We start from the raw sequence: 15,482 nt of genomic DNA on the forward strand, positions 1-15,482 counted from the left end.
TTTAAGTTGCCCATGTTAAGGTATCCTCCCAGCTGAGGACAAGGTGACTTGGCTTTTGATCTCAGCTCTCGGGCACCCAGGAGGGTAGTGGGAGACAAGGGAGAAGCTCTGGCTCTGGGGCCAGCTGGATGGGCCTGAGTCCCAACTTAGCGTCTGTCAGGGGACCACGTATGCCAAACACTTGACACTGCTGAAGCTCGTTCTATTGTCAAATAAACAGAATGAATGAAGACAGGATTGGAATCTGTGCAAGGTGAGTGTACACACCATTTCACCTGGAGCATCTACTCAGCCTTCAAGGTAATTTCAGAGTACAAGGCCACTAATGACAGGGATGTATATTTCCTGTCTCTTCCCGTTACTCTTAATCTATTTTTGTTTTTAAAGTATTAAAACATTATTTCTTGTTCACAGCATTTAACTTTTATTTGTTTTATTTACTTGCTTTTAAATATCTGGTCATCTATCCTTAATTCTATTTGGGGTTATTTGGACCCTTACATTTAATGTGATTGTTTCTATGATTAAGGGAAACTTCTATCCTGCTCTGAATTTTTTCTTTAACCCATATGCCTAGTGTTCACCTTCATCTCCTTTTATCCTTTATTTTGGATTGACTGACTGTTAATGATTCCATGTTATATTCTCCGTTAGCTTATTGGTGCGACTCTGCTTTTACAGCTAGTGCCTGCATATCCATTTATTAGCCTCCTTAGCAGGGAGTCCACAACCTTCCACGCAGCATGAGAGTCCTGTGATGGCACAGGGTGCTCCAGGTCCCTTGCCCCAGCTCAGTACTATGTCATGGTATGTTTTACTGTCACATAAGCCGCAGGTCCCAATCTGGATTGTTTGATTTTTGTTGAAATAGCTGTATCTTAATATTTTAAATAATAAAGGGATATCATGTTTCTTTATTAGTCACCATTTTTAGTGCTCTCTGTCCCTAGTGCAAAGGTGTCCTTTTCCATCTGATGTCAACTTTCTTTAGAGAACTTTTTTATATCTCATAGTGTGAGTTGGTTGATGATGCAGTCTTTTAGCTTTACTGTGTCTGAATATTTTGCCTTTTTTTGAAAGATATTTTTGTGATCATTTTGGCAGCACATATACTACAACTGGAATGATATAGAAAAAGATATTTTTGCTGGATATGGGTCCTAAACAGACAGACACATTTCCCTCAGTTAATTCTGAGTTTCTCTGCTGCTTTCTCTTGACAAGAAAATGATCTTAACCCTTATCTATTTTTTACTTTATATTAACACAGTTTTCCTCTGGCTGCTTCTAAGATTTTTTATCACAGATTTTGAACAACTGGATTTGACTAGTCTTAGTGTAACTGTCTTCAGTTGCTTGTGGGGGCAGCTTTCTTCAAAGTTAGGACAATTTGGGTCTTTATTTCTTCACATGATTTCTTCACATGTGCCCCTACTTCTTTCTTCTTCACCTTGGGGATTCCAATTACACATACATCAGGCCACTTAAGAGTTTCCTGTTGTTCACTGCTGTTTAGTGCATTTTTTAAAGTTCTCCTTTTTCTCTGATTCAATTTTTGCAGGTTCTTTTGCTATAGCTTCAAGCTCACTCATCTGTTTTTCAGTAATGTCTAATGTGTCATTAATTCCAGGGTATTGTCATTCAGGCTATTTTTTATCTCACACATTGCAGTTTTATTTCTAGAAGTTTGATCTGGATCTTTTCAGGATCTCTAGTATATAGGATCTTCTGAATATATATGTTCCTTGTTTAACAACCTTGGCGGTTTGATGCCTGGTGCATCAAAAGTTGTCATTTTATACACTGTCTCCCATTCAGCTCTCTCAGGCAGGAGGGTAAACCCTGTCTGCACCTCTTCAGCTTTGCTTGTCCAGGTTTCTCAGGCCTCACCCTATCTCGAAGTGCACCTGGCCTTTGTGTTCTAGGGTTGGACTTGCCTTGGCTTTTTCGAGCTGCTCATGCCCCACTCATCACCTGCACAAAACTGTCATCTCCTTCCCAGACAGCTCCTTCTACGACTATTACAGTCCCATCAAACCCAGGCAGGACACAATTGTCCTCCTTGCCACCCACCTCCTGGTGGTTTCTCTGCCCATTGTTCTGCTTAGATGGTCCCATTTCTTATGGAACTCCAGGCATCATCACCTCCTCCTGAACATTCCCCGTATGTGTTCCCACTTCATCCACTTCCCTCCTAGATCTGAATGGATCCCTCTCCTCCATGTTTGCTTGATACCTGGCGGTGCCTTTACTCCAGGACTTTGCACATAGCAACAAGAGGAATTTGTGTCATGTCCTTTTCTCTAACCAGGGCAGAAATGGTCTCTGATTCTCTATACTTGCAGGTCTCCTGGAATGTGCCTTGTCCACATTCAGGTTTTTTTTTTTTTTTTTGGTGCTTTTTTGTTGATAAATAAGTGGCAACGTTGGGACTTTTGTCTCTGCCAAGTGATGGTGGAATGTGGGATGCACTGTCCTTGGAAAAGGAGTGGCGTTAGTCAAGCAGAACAAATCATATTGGATGCTGTGGGTGATGCAATTAAGCCTTTGTCGAAGTGCCTGCCTTGGGCATGAGATGAGATCATTGTTGAAATGCCTCCCAGCTGCTGGGCTGGGGTCTGCTGAAATGGGCAATTACTGCAGGGAACAATTCATTACTTGTCCTGTCAACAACGTTTTTCCACTCTCTAAATGTAGAATGAAGTGGGAAATGATGTGGGAACTCAGGGCATTTAATTTACTGACATGCCTTGGTGGGAGCCATTCTGTAACCTGTCTGTGGCAGAAATGTGGGGGACAGATCTGAGGTTGAAATGCAGGACGGGACCATTTAACCATTTTGTGTTTCACTCTCCTAGTGTAAAACTAACCAATTAAAGAGAATTCTGGCCATGCCACTGTGGTTACCATGGTGACAGGCCAGTGCCACCACACAATATGAAGCTGCCCCAGCCCTGCCAATTTCTTTGGCTCCTGCTGGCTCATGCATACAGTGAGAAAGGTCTAGGAGGGCTGTTTTCTTTCTGAACTAAAACATTTTCTAGATGACTTAGCGTGAGGAGAGCACCGAGCAGGCCGAGGGCATGGTGTCAGGCTGTGCACTTCCGGTACGGAGCAGCACTGCTACCTTGCCAGAGCCTGAAGCCTGGACATGTGCATAGTCTGCCTGCCAGGCAAGGCTCACACCCAGGAGGACAGTGTCCTGGACCCTGCCTGGTGTGCACCCCAGCAAGCTTCTGACTAATACAGAAACTGAGATGAGGACCACTGGTCACACAAGCCTACCACACAGGCTCAATGGGAACATCAGAACACTGAGATCATCACAAAGCAAGGTGTTGAGGTCCAGACAGAAAATACTGCTGCAGATAGTGTACAAGCTTGGGTGTTACACATGGCTAATTTAAATAGAAAAGACACACATACAAGATTAGTGCCCACCCATGAGATCTCTGGTTGGTAGGACTGATCTTGGGGGTGTTGCAGCAGATACCTACAGGGCATCCTACAGGGCAGATACCTACAGGCCATGATCAAAGGTCAGAGGTCCACCCTGATCAAAGGAGGGTGTCAGATACCAGGCACCTGGTTCCACTCTGCTGCCCCTGAAAAAAGCTATTTTCATGACTTCCTTACCCAGAAAGCAACCTCTTTCCTCATCTACAGGATAGCCAGTAGCAGGGCTGCCCTTCCCGACATGAGGCCTGATCCTGATGTGTGAGGTGATGCTGGCACAATAAGGGTGCCCCTATCACTTGGGCCCATCAACCAGTACCCATAGCTCTCCAACCTTGCATCTGGTCTTGGGTGTTATCTTCCCCATCAACAGTTTCCTGTGGTGTCCTCCAGGCTGCATGCCATCATCCTTCTCCCAGTTAACTTGTCCCAGTCCTGGACTTTGACTTGGTTCCCAGGATGGGAGTGCTAGTATACTGTCACTTCACAAAAGGGAAACTGATGCCATGGTTTTGAGTCCAGGTCTTTGGGGCCCACTGAAGAAATTCGGATGTCATGGGTGCTTTGCCACCTAAGTCACAGTGCAATCTGTATATCAGGCAGCATCCTGTGATGAAATCTATGTTTCTCCTGCTGGGTGGCTGGGCTCCTGGAACTACAGCACACTGAGTGGCAGGTGAAGAGGGCCTGGTGCCTTCAGTTGTACATAGCCCACTGTCTCCCACTCCTGCCCTCCTGATTGTCCTTCCTCCACCTAAAATACACCTCGCACTGTTCCCTGCCTGAGCCTCACTTGGGAGCTCACTCTGGGAAGGACCTCTTTCCCCCAGGTTCCTTCACCATCCCTCCTCCCACACTCCAGCCCTTTTGCTGGGCCAGCATGAGTCAAGAAGCAGAGTGACATCAAGTCTGTTTGGTTTGTGGATTCTCATGGGTTCACACCAACTTGGTCTTCCTGCAAAGCTGCCTAGTTCTTCCTGGCCCACAGAAGTTATGTCCACATGCAAACATGAAGGCCACAGTGGTGGGGGTATGTGGACAATGAATCTCGAAAAGTGGGCCCTTTGCTCATCCCGTTCTATCAGTTGGTACTTAAAGAAACACAGCCTCCATTATATTGATACCATCTTGACTACTTACACCTGAGAAGCTGCTTTCTGGAGACATGTAGTGAGTCATTTCCTGCATTTTATGGCTCCAGAGGACTTACATTCCTTTTGACCTTTCACCCCCAACTGATGGTTTCCGAGAGAATCAGGATGGGGTGGAAGGGGACATTCTCCTGGAAACACTCCTACTCAGAGTGGCTTCTGCTATGGCATGGAAAGCGATGTGGCATGTGTCCCAGAGCTTCTGCCCCTAGCCTCAGCAGGGCTCACTAGCTCAGGGCTCATCCTCTAAGCAGACATGGTTATCCAATGCTTTATATCCCACAGATGAAATCCCCTTATGCCATCCTGGCACCAAACTGACTTTTTCTAACTATCCCAAGGATTGATAATATTGCCGTAAGCTGACTGTCTTCCCTCCAGGCACTGGCACTTGAGAGGGGACTTCTGACCTTTGCTAACCATGTCTTCTTAGATGCTGCCTTGCAGGAGGCACTGTAATGCCCCAAGAAAGGGCCTCCGCACATCCCAGATGCCTTCTCTGGACACACAGGGTGCCATGCTATTCTGATTAGTCCATAAGGTCCCCCTGCCACCCACTCATAAAACTTGTGAATTCCCTAGTTCATTTCTGCTCCAGGATGAAGCAACAGAATAAGTGCACTTCCCAAAGATCAGCAGATTAAGACTGTAATGTGCAGAATCAACTTATCCCATGGTGGTTTACTCAAGATCTGGGCCAAAACATGCTTTATAATATGTGTCGTTCATATCAGTGTCCCAGCTCTGAGGCCCCCGCATCCATATCCATACCTGCAGAGAGAGGTCCCTGCGTCTGGCCAGTGGCTGACTGGGCTGTGTGGCGGGGACAGCTGCTCGTTGGCGGGGAGCCAGCTGGGTGTGGGGCTTGAACCTGCGGTGTAGTGACGGGCTGGGCTGGCCTGCTCAGGCTGCCACCGCCAGGGTGCATAGTAGTGGCCATGCCTTTGGCCAGAGGAGACCCTCCAAGTACACTATTCCGGGGTGGGGCAGCTGCTCCAGGAGCCCTGAGGAAGCAAACAGAGTCAAGTCAGGGGACATTCAGATGAATCGAATGTCATTCACTGTCACTTATGGGCTAACAGATGAAGCTATGGGGGCCCAGAAAAATCCTAATCAATGCCTCACAGTGCTCCAGGTGAGCAGAAGGCATGTTTTACAAACCTGGGTGGCACACTCAAGAAATAGCGGGGGTCCCCAAGGGACAGTGTGATACCTGCCCAATATCTAGCACCAGAGCACAGCCTCCATACATCCTAACAACAGCTTGAGCACTGGATGACCTCATCACATCTGATGGATGGGGTAGGGACAAGACAGGCAGCACTGCTTCCTCCTGAGGATTCCAGGGAACTTGCAATTTGACCAGAAGGAAGTGCTTTTCACCCAAAGCTTCCAGATGAGGCCACTGTCTAGAGAACCCGAGCTACTGTGGTGCTTTTCTAATCACCTATATACATCCACAGCTGGCTCCTGGGATGAAGGCTAGGACAGAGTCTGGGGGCAGAAGCAACAGGTACTGGAATATCTTTTCTCTTCTGGGCTGGAATATCCTGTCCCAGTCCCTCCAGGACGTCTCACAGATACTGGAGAGGCATGGGAGCAGACAGACTTTTGCCTCCTCCACCTCCCACATGGCACCATGGGGCCAGGAAGAGCTTAGGAGAGGGGCCTACAGTGCCCAAGGTAGCTCTGCCCAGTAACTGTGGGGGAAGAGCCACTCCCAGGGCCCAGGACTAGTGTCGTCTCTCTGCAGCTCAGAGTTGGCCAGCAATACCCTCTAGCCTGCAAGGAAGGCCCTGGAACAATGGGAAGAAAGCCCTCGGGATGACATTGCATCAAACTCACCAGATTTCCCATATTTATTCAACTTGAATTTACTGTGCACCTGGTACATGTATATGACATGCAAGGAACCCAGGGGACAAAGCTGCACTGGCCATAATCATGAGCTGCTCTCAGCAACAGGTCACTGGGGACATGTGGCATGGGAGGTGCCATGGGACAGGTTTTCCACAACTTAGAGGGGCTTAGATGGTTCCTGGGTGCCAGACCCCATGCAGGAGAGCATTCCAAGGAGCCCCACCAGGGGGCTGTTTCCATGGGATAAAGTACATGAGTGGAGGTGCAGTTGGCTGAGGTGCCCAACCAATGGTCAGCTGTGAGTGTGCTTAGGGAAAACCCAGCTGGAGGCCTTCTCTGGCACCCTGGCTCAGTTTCCCCCTACATCGTCATAGGAGACAGAAGGGCTTCTCAGATTTTTCCATGTTGAGGCCACCTAAGCCTCTCTCCCACAAGCCTCCCTTGTGGCAAACCTAGCATTCTGCAGGGGTCCCAAAGAACACCCCTGAACCATGGAATTCACCCTGGAGTCCTAACCTAATCCAGCCCTGTGCATTCCAAAGCCACCATGATAGCAAGAACCCATCTGAAATCCTGCAAGGCCCAGAATCACTAAATATCCTCATAGTCTTCTTCCCAGGACAAATGAGCTCTGGGTCACCACCATCCTCAGGTCACCACCATGCCCACAGTGGGGACACAGATCAGAGGCCAGGGCTGCCATGGGCAAGACTGACTCTCTGATCAGAGGGAAATTTGGTCACTTCAGTGAATCTATAAAATTGCCCTTTCTGTTTTGTAGACACTGTATAACACAGAATTCCTAGAAAGAACAAAGAAAAATCTAAATTGTTAAAAATGCTTCTGCTCAAAGCATGTTTTACCCTTCCTTTTTGTGAGTTTGCTTTTACATACAACAGGACTATGTGTGAAGACGCACAAACCACACACTAAGCGTACATGCAGTGCACAGAAATAAACACTATGCTCACACTGACATCCACACTAAGGTGGCACATTCACTGTGAATGTATGTATGTGCACAAGGAAACTAGCACACACACATACACATCACACACATCCACATGCACATATACCACACTCGCATGTACATGCACACATACAAGCAGATATGCTGCACAATGCACTACTTGCCCTGCATATGCTGTGTAAACACATAAGCACACATGCACACTTGAAGCCTGGCTCTCTGGTGATCTCCAATCCCCCAAGTCTAGCTCCTTGCTGGCCAGTGTCCAGAAGGGAGCCAAGCAGACTTCGTTCCAGGAGAGCTTACAGCAGGGTTTATAGGCTCAGCCCAGCCCAGCCCAGCCCAGCTCAGCATGGCTACTGTAGTTTCCAAAGCACCAGAGGTCAGTCATCAACCTTCACCTGGAGACAGGTGTCACGTAGTTCCCGGGGAACACCCCAGAGAGGCCAGTGCGCAGTGAGGCACCTTTAAACCAGCCATCCTGGCACTTCTCCAGCACTCTGTACATCTCGCCCTTGCGTAGCTCCAGCTCATCGCTCTTCTGAGGCTTATAGGCATAGAGAGCCAGGTACCTGAAAGTGGAGACAAGACAAGGACCAGGTCAACACATTCCTCCTAGGATACGGTGGCTGCAGGACAGGCACAGGGCTCATACTTGGGCTTGTGCAATTAGAGTCACACACCCTCCCATGCTGTGCTCATGGAGCAGCTCTGGAAAAGGTGTGGGATCATGCTGTGGTACAATGATGTGCTCTAAAGCCCAGAACCAGATCTGGGGCCCCATCTTTGCACCTCGCAGTGGTTCTGTATGCTTAATGCTGTCTCAAGTTCAATGCTCTGAGCAGGAAAAATCCTTAAAGAAAACTGAGTGTGAGGCTAGTATCCTAGGCTAGACCTTCCTCACTCAGCGGGACCTGGCTAGGTCCACATACCTGCTTGTCTGGGAGAGCAAAGGGGTCTTTTCTGTGGAATGGTAACCTCTATCAGGGACACTTGGGGTGCACACTTCCTTGCCATATCTGGACGATGACTTTTGCTTTTCTTTTAAGCCAACTTAGTGGAGCAACCCTGACCTGGGGTCTGTTTTGCCACAGACCCTTAGGAACATGCCAAGTTGCTAGTGAGGACACATAAACTTGCAGAAGTCTAAGGATACCTGGCTGGTGGGACTTCAGCCCCACAAGAGGTGACAGGTGAATTTCAGGAAAGGTGTCTCTAGAATCTGGTTTTTGGACTGGCTACTTGGTGGACAAGCTAACCCCACCTGGGGACTGTGTGTTCCTAGCTGCTGCAGGATACGGCTCTGGGGGTTAGAGGCCCAAAGACTGCACAGCATCCCAACTCCAGGAGGGCCCTTCTTAGGGGGCCAGAAGCAGAAATGGGGCTCATTTCCCTAGGGTCAAACTCCAGGAGGAACATCATAGAGACAAATTGTGTTTTGTGGTTCTGAGGATCAAATATAGGGCCTCACACTTGGCTCTGTGACTAAACCACATTCCCATCCCAAAGAATATTCTAGAACAAAATGAGAATGCTGTTGACTCTGAAGATTTATTGGATTTAAAATATGATTTGCCACCCATTTCTAACATCCCAGTTCTGCAGGCATGCAGCTCCCTGGTACCACAAGGTAAGGGGTATGTGCAGCCTTGGTTGTCAGCATCATTTGGGGACACTGTAACCTGTCTTCCCCTGTGAAGACTCTTGGGAGCAGTTAGGCCCTGGGGAGGACATTGGAGGACTCTCCCATCATGGGCCTATAGATTCATGATGTCCCTGTCCTAGATAAAAGAGAGCAGAGTGTAACTTTGCCTGTGATGACTGCAGCTGCAGAGGACACTGGGAGAGGACAGCAGATGAAGACAGCATTTCCTCTGGGCCATGTGCCTTATGAGTCCACAGCACTGAGCTGGGGGCAAGGAGGGGAGGGGGCAGTGATGGCTGCATGAAGGGAGACAGAAGTGACAGAAATGACACCTACTGGGTGCTGCCAGCCACCCTCAGGAAAGTAACTAAAATGTGAATTCTGCTGGGGTCACCCAGTCTGTCACTATGTTGGGACACCTTCATTCAGCCACAGCAGAATGTCAAGAGTTCAAATGCAGCTCCCACCTCCCCAGTGTCTTTGCAAGGGAGAGGACTGGGGCAGAGTCACTTCCAGGTGCCTTGCTCAGGGACTGCTGCCCTCCTCAACTAAGGGCCTGGCAGCCCATACTCTGAATAAGCCAGGACCTGTAAGCTGCCCAAACCTCAGCCCTGCGGTGTCTCCACCCAGTAACACTGCTGAGTGAAGGCCAGGCCACCAGGGCCGTCCTCTCACTTCTGGAGCACCACCCTGTGGTGACCTGTCTGGCCTAGCTCCTCTGGCATTTACCCACAAGAAAGCCGCTTCTTTGGGGCCCAGAATCCAAGCAGCTCTGCTTTCCTGCAAAGCCCAGCTCACAGCTCAGGGCTCCCCAGTGCACCATGAAGCCTACTATCTCTGCCCAGCATTCGAACCTCAGCTCCTGGACATTGCACACTCTGCTAGGCCGGCTCAGTGCTGCCTCCTCAGTCCTAGGTATAGGATAGGCTTTCAAGGTATATTTTTTGAAGGAAAAATAACACAGGGACCCTGGGTTTGAGACAGGGTAAGCCAGCCCTGTGTGAGAACAGGTAAGGGAGTTGAGAGCCATGAACAGGGTCTCTGTGAAACTCACCACACTCACCCAGATCCATGGACACAGTTAAGTATCTCCCTCTCAGTTGAGAATCTTCCCCTTATAGAAGAGGAAGTGTCAGCACTGTGATAAATGTCTGCAGCCATTAAAATCAGCTGACAGAGCTCATGGCAAGGGGAGGAACCAATGACCTTCACTTATCCTGAGAGGATTCTTGTTCATTTACTGGGACAAGAACTGTGTGTTTCTGTCCTACCCATCAAATTAAAGATGAGAATTCTCTATATCCAGGCTTCAAGTCACTTGAAGACCTTTAGGTCAGAAAAATATCCTGTCAGTTAAGCAGGGACATGGTTCCCAATAAAATATCACAGGCAGGAAAATGGGGAATTATGAGGAGTCTGGCTGAGCATGCTGGTCTCAGTGCCCACTGGCCCACTGTATGGGGTGGCCCACAGGTGCAAACGCCAGTGCTGTGCCACACTCCACTTCCTAAGGCACAGTCTGTGAGAGCTGTTCTTCAAGTATGCAGGACAGACTCAGATTATGTGCCACATTCAGCCTCTTCAGCAGGACATTCAGCTCTTTGGCAGTGGGAAGCCTGTGGAGTTGTGTTTATCAGCAGCTCTGAGGTGCCGACAGCCCTCAGACACTGGTGTTCTGGGTCAGGTTTACCCGTGTTCCAAACAGAGCTGAGTCCACCATAGGGCTGCCGAGAGACAGTGTGGGCAGGGGAGGGCAGGCACCCATTGCCACTTTCAGACACAAGGCCTTCTCTGTATGCCTAGAACCCCGCAGTTCCATGGTTGGGGAAACTGAGGATGAGAGGCTGGGAATCCGTCATGCTCCTGTGTATCATGGGCGTACAAGTCCTAGTCTGGAAAGCCATCAGTGTGGCTCAGGGATACAGCTGGATGCAGGCAGTGTGGTCCTCATATAGGAGGCTGCACAGGAACTGATGCTCTTGGCCGTTTCATCTTCATGAAATGTGCTGTCTCCTCTAACTAGATAAGTTCTGGCCTCTGGGGGTATGCTTCTAGTGACCCTAGATGTGAACAAGTCTCCTCCTCCTGCTTTCCTTCCTTTATCACCTCCTCTTTTTCTTGTGCCTCCTTTTCTCTCTTGACTACCATCTCTCTTCCTCCTCTTTTTCCCCTCCTTACTCCATCTCTTCCTCCTTTTCCTATTACTATTTTTTCTTCTTCTCTTCCTCCGCTCTTCTTCCTTGTTCCTCTTACAGTACCTCAGAGGTGAGCCCCAGTGTGTTGGAGGCTTGGCTGTGCAGGCAGTGGAGCACCTGGCATGTGGCTATGTAGAGGTGGGACACCAGCAGGAGTGGGGTCACCTGCATGTGTGTCTCCCAAGTCACTTGAAGGAATGTGTCTGCACGCAACACTGGAAGAGCCACCTGTGTCCAGGGAGTTGCCTGGCCCTTTCTGCCTGCTGCCAGAATCTTGGCAGGTCACCTGCCTCTCAACCTTGACAGGCTACCTTCAGCACGTGCCGCTTCCCAGCTCCAGTGACAGCCACAGTGGTTTACATGGATGGCCTCGTGGTACAGGTTCCAGAGCCAGCATAGGCCAGGTCAGACACACATGGGCTGCACCCCACAGGTGCCTGATGTAGTGCCTACTGTACAGTGAGTGGATGGCCAGGCAGGCTCTGGGGCCCCATGAGGCACTCCACTGGCATGCCTGTACCCCACTGGCATCCCCCCACTCTTCAGTACCCAAACTGCATGAGCCCAGTCATCTTCTCTATCTACAGACTGCACTGTGGTTTCACTGTGATGAGCAAGGGCTCCAGTGGTTGAACTCTGGCACCTCTCCTGGCTTTCATATCTTCTAGTCTGGAAAGGTTTTATCATGTCCCTCCTGCAAAGACAGTTGATTGATTCCACCCTATTCCTACCAGGGCCACTGGTACATGGGGACCTTTAGAGGTGGCTCCCAATAGCCAGGGCAGCAAGAGGTGGACAAAATTCAGGGAGCTCCCCGCTCCACAGGTGACATGACAGGAAAGCCAGGTCCGGGTCTGCACATGGTCACTGCTGGCCCCACATCCAAGCTCAGTGCTGCAAAGTGACTGGATGTTGGATTGGGGCACATGGCTGCTACTGTGTCTTCCTGAGATAGAGCCATAACTGAGCTGGCAGTGCTCTTCTGATCTCTGGCTCCTGAACACAGCTCTGCTAGACGGTTCTGTGTTTCAGAGTCTGTGGCAGGGAGGCAGCTTAGGGACTGGTGTCTCCCATGCAGAACACCTGGCCCCTCATCTGTGGTCTATAGCACTGGGCCCTCCGATTCCTTGCCTGCTCCAGGGGCTCCTGGGACATCCACAATCCGTGTCTCGGGCCTGGGGTCCCACTGTGTCCTTGGGGAGGCCCCCGGCAGGCCTCTCCAAAGCACAGGGAGGCCAGTGGCTTTGGGGCCCCATTCACCTTGTCTGTGGGGTGCAGTGTTCTTGGGCATGTCCCTGGTGCTGAATGCTCACAGGCCTCAGGATAATAGTGGCAATGGTGAAAGGCAAAAATAGCAGAGAGAACTTCCAGCACTGTAGGTGGGAAAGCAGAATGTGGGGCAGCATCTCTGCAGGTAGGGTACACCCCAAGACCCTCCAGCACAGGGTACCTCAAACCAAGAGATCAATGCCAGGGGCCTTGGCAGCACACAGATTTTGCTGCCAGCAGCGCAGCCTGAGTCTGGTCTTCACTCAGGCCCCTGGGCCCAGGATGAACAAAGCTCTGTGATGAGGAGGATCATGGGGTCCCCAGAGCCATTCTATGACAGCTGACCCATTAGGCAGTGGCCTGCAACCCAAGGCCACCACTCTCTAGATGCCAACACAGCGGCACAGTTCTGCAGCTGTTTCTGTGCAGATGGTTCATCTTGGTTCAAGTTCCAACTTTGAATGTGATTTATGGAATCTGGGGAAATAAGCAACACGGAGCAATTGTATCCCTGTCGTGGTATCTGCCTCTGGCACCATGGGGATGCTGGCTTCTCAGAGCTAAAGAAGGTGGTGAAGGTTAGGTTGGGACCTGATATACTAGGAGTAAAGATAATCTTTCACTCCCTAGGAAAAGCAGCAAATGTGATATTGAGAATGGATGCTGTGTGTCACTGGAGGTGTGTGAGCCTGTGCCTGAGCATGGTTCAGATGTCCTCACAGTCAAACGACCATGCTCACTATGTCCTAACCTCTCTGCTTCATGCAGAGTTGCCAAGAGTCCTAGTTATTCTCAGAAGGACTTTCTCTGATCTATGAGTGTCCCTCCCTTTTACTCAGATGCAGTCTCAAGCTAGAGAGCAGCTGTGCCTGGAGGTGAGGGTTCCAGGGACCTCAGAGGGACCTGAGGAACTGAGAGATCAATCCCACTTTTCCCAATGTCAAGAGCCATCCAGAACACTGAGGAATGTCCCCAGCTCCCAAGGAGTGAAGGACACTCTTGGAGCTGATATGGAGAGGAGGGCATCTTGCACCCAGGGAGTCCATGCGTAGCATGCATTTGCAGGATGAAGTCGTGTCACTGGGCCTGTGCCCTGCTCTCTGTCCTGTGGGGAAGTGCATGGGGCCCATCCCCAGCAAGACAGGTCTCCTCAGGGATGCCCTCCTGAGTGCACTCCAGCATGTCTTTCCAGCCCCTGGCTGCAGAGAGGTTGCAGGAGTTGGTCCAGGAGGAGGTCCAAAGACAACAGCACTGCAGATGCCATTTCTTGCAGGTGCTGGGTCCCCACACAGATCACTGCAAACTTTAAACCTGGTTGGCTGATAACACTGAACATGGTGCCCACATATCACTTCATGTTTGCACATTTGGTGGACAGTTTGGGGCAGAAGTTCAGATTTTGCTGTTTGCAAAGTTTTGGATTCTTCCCAGTTCTGGGGATGCCCCCAGGGCTGTGTGCATGCCAAACAAGGCCCAGCACAGCACTACCAACACCCCTATGTGTTGTTCCATGCAGGTTGAGACCCTGGGAACAGTAGGACCATCACATGCCCAGTGCTGGTGAAAACTCAAGTTTAACGTAAAGACATTTGGAGTATAGTTTACTGAACTATGTTCCTCTTAAAAGCCAGGCAGAAACTAGAGAATATCAACCTTGTTTCATGGAGTTGGTTTGGTAGATAAGGCAGGTTAGGTAGGTAAGGAGAGATGCTCCGAGTGCCCTTCCACAGCAGGATGATGCATAACCATCCCAGAAGCCTGGTGAGGTTGTCCTCATGGCAGAGCCAGCAGAGATCTTGGGACACAGTGTGTTGTTTTCTTCAAAGCACTTTTCATTCTAAAATATATCCCATTCTATAACCACACAGGTTCTGAGTGAGTGCCTGGTACACCCACGCTGGTGGAGCTTTCTCTCCTCATCCTTCTGTCTGCCAAAAGTCAAAAGCTCCCTTGAGGCACCCATTCACCCACTAGACTGAACTACTCATCACTCATGAAGAGGCAGAGGTGGCCTAATTCTTCAGGACACTACTGAAATGGAGGCTTTGTAAACAGTATGTATCTCTTAAGACTTACAATTTAATAGATATTTTTCTAAACAAGATAAGCATCTCCCTTCTGCGAGTGATTTATGGGGTTTTCATGCAGTGGCACTGGATGTGGCCTTCTGCTGAGGCCACTAGCTGCTCAGCCACCCCCTACACAAACTCTGGGGCCTGCTCTGGGCTGAGGCAGCTGCCATCCCTACATCATTATGCACAGGAACCACAACTTTACAGATTCTGCCAGGCTTGTGCTTTGTTCTCTGAGCTGCCTTATTTGTGACTAATTGACCAGGTGGTCATCCTCTGGATGCCCTATGGAGGCATATGTGCAACTGCTATGTGCATGCATGGGACGCCAGAAGAAGGACCTGGCAGGCAGGAGGGAACACTCACACATTCAGGGGCAGCGCAGATTTGGGAGATGTGCCCTGCTCTCCATCCACTTCAGAGGCTCGAGGGACAGCTGTGGGGACAGGTCCAGCCAAGCAAGGGTCCTGGAAACAGACAAGGGACAGGAGTGAAGAGAGGGACAGGGCAGGCTGGCCTCAGAGAGCCCCACATGCCCTCCCCAGGTGTTAACATCATGCTCTCTACCCACTGGAGAAGCTATGGGTAGGATACCTGGCACCAAGGAGCCATCATAGGGCCTTTCTGAGCACCCCACATTCAGGGGAAGGCTCGGCTTAGTCTCAGATCCAAACTAATTATCCTTATCTCTGTCAAAGAAAGTCAGTCAGTTTCACACTACAATATAGCTTTTAAAAATCTCTAAGACATCTTCTCTCCCCATCCCGATCTCCAGAATGTCCTCCTTCCCCATCTTCACCTCCAGGACATCCTCCCTCCCCATCCCCATCTCCAGGACATCCTTCCTCCCCATCCCTATCTCCA

At 49.8% G+C, this 15,482-nt stretch overlaps 1 protein-coding gene across 3 annotated transcripts in view; it reads right to left on the reverse strand.

The window, feature by feature from the left end:
• Sh3rf3 (SH3 domain containing ring finger 3) overlaps positions 1–15,482 on the reverse strand; it is a 203,754-nt gene that overhangs the window by 33,094 nt on the left and 155,178 nt on the right. For all 3 annotated transcript variants that reach the window (XM_013154460.3, XM_063229711.1, XM_013154459.3), the window contains 3 exons: positions 14,985–15,085; positions 7,839–8,009; positions 5,379–5,611 (listed from right to left, as the gene is read on the reverse strand). In XM_013154460.3, the coding sequence (XP_013009914.1) occupies positions 5,379–5,611; positions 7,839–8,009; positions 14,985–15,085 (505 nt within the window). The remainder of the gene's footprint in view (positions 1–5,378; positions 5,612–7,838; positions 8,010–14,984; positions 15,086–15,482) is intronic.

This window comes from Cavia porcellus, unplaced genomic scaffold (genome assembly GCF_034190915.1).
Source record: "Cavia porcellus strain 051 isolate PalLab524CR breed Dunkin Hartley unplaced genomic scaffold, mCavPor4.1 scaffold_18, whole genome shotgun sequence".
In the NCBI taxonomy this organism is placed as follows: Eukaryota; Metazoa; Chordata; class Mammalia; order Rodentia; family Caviidae; genus Cavia; species Cavia porcellus.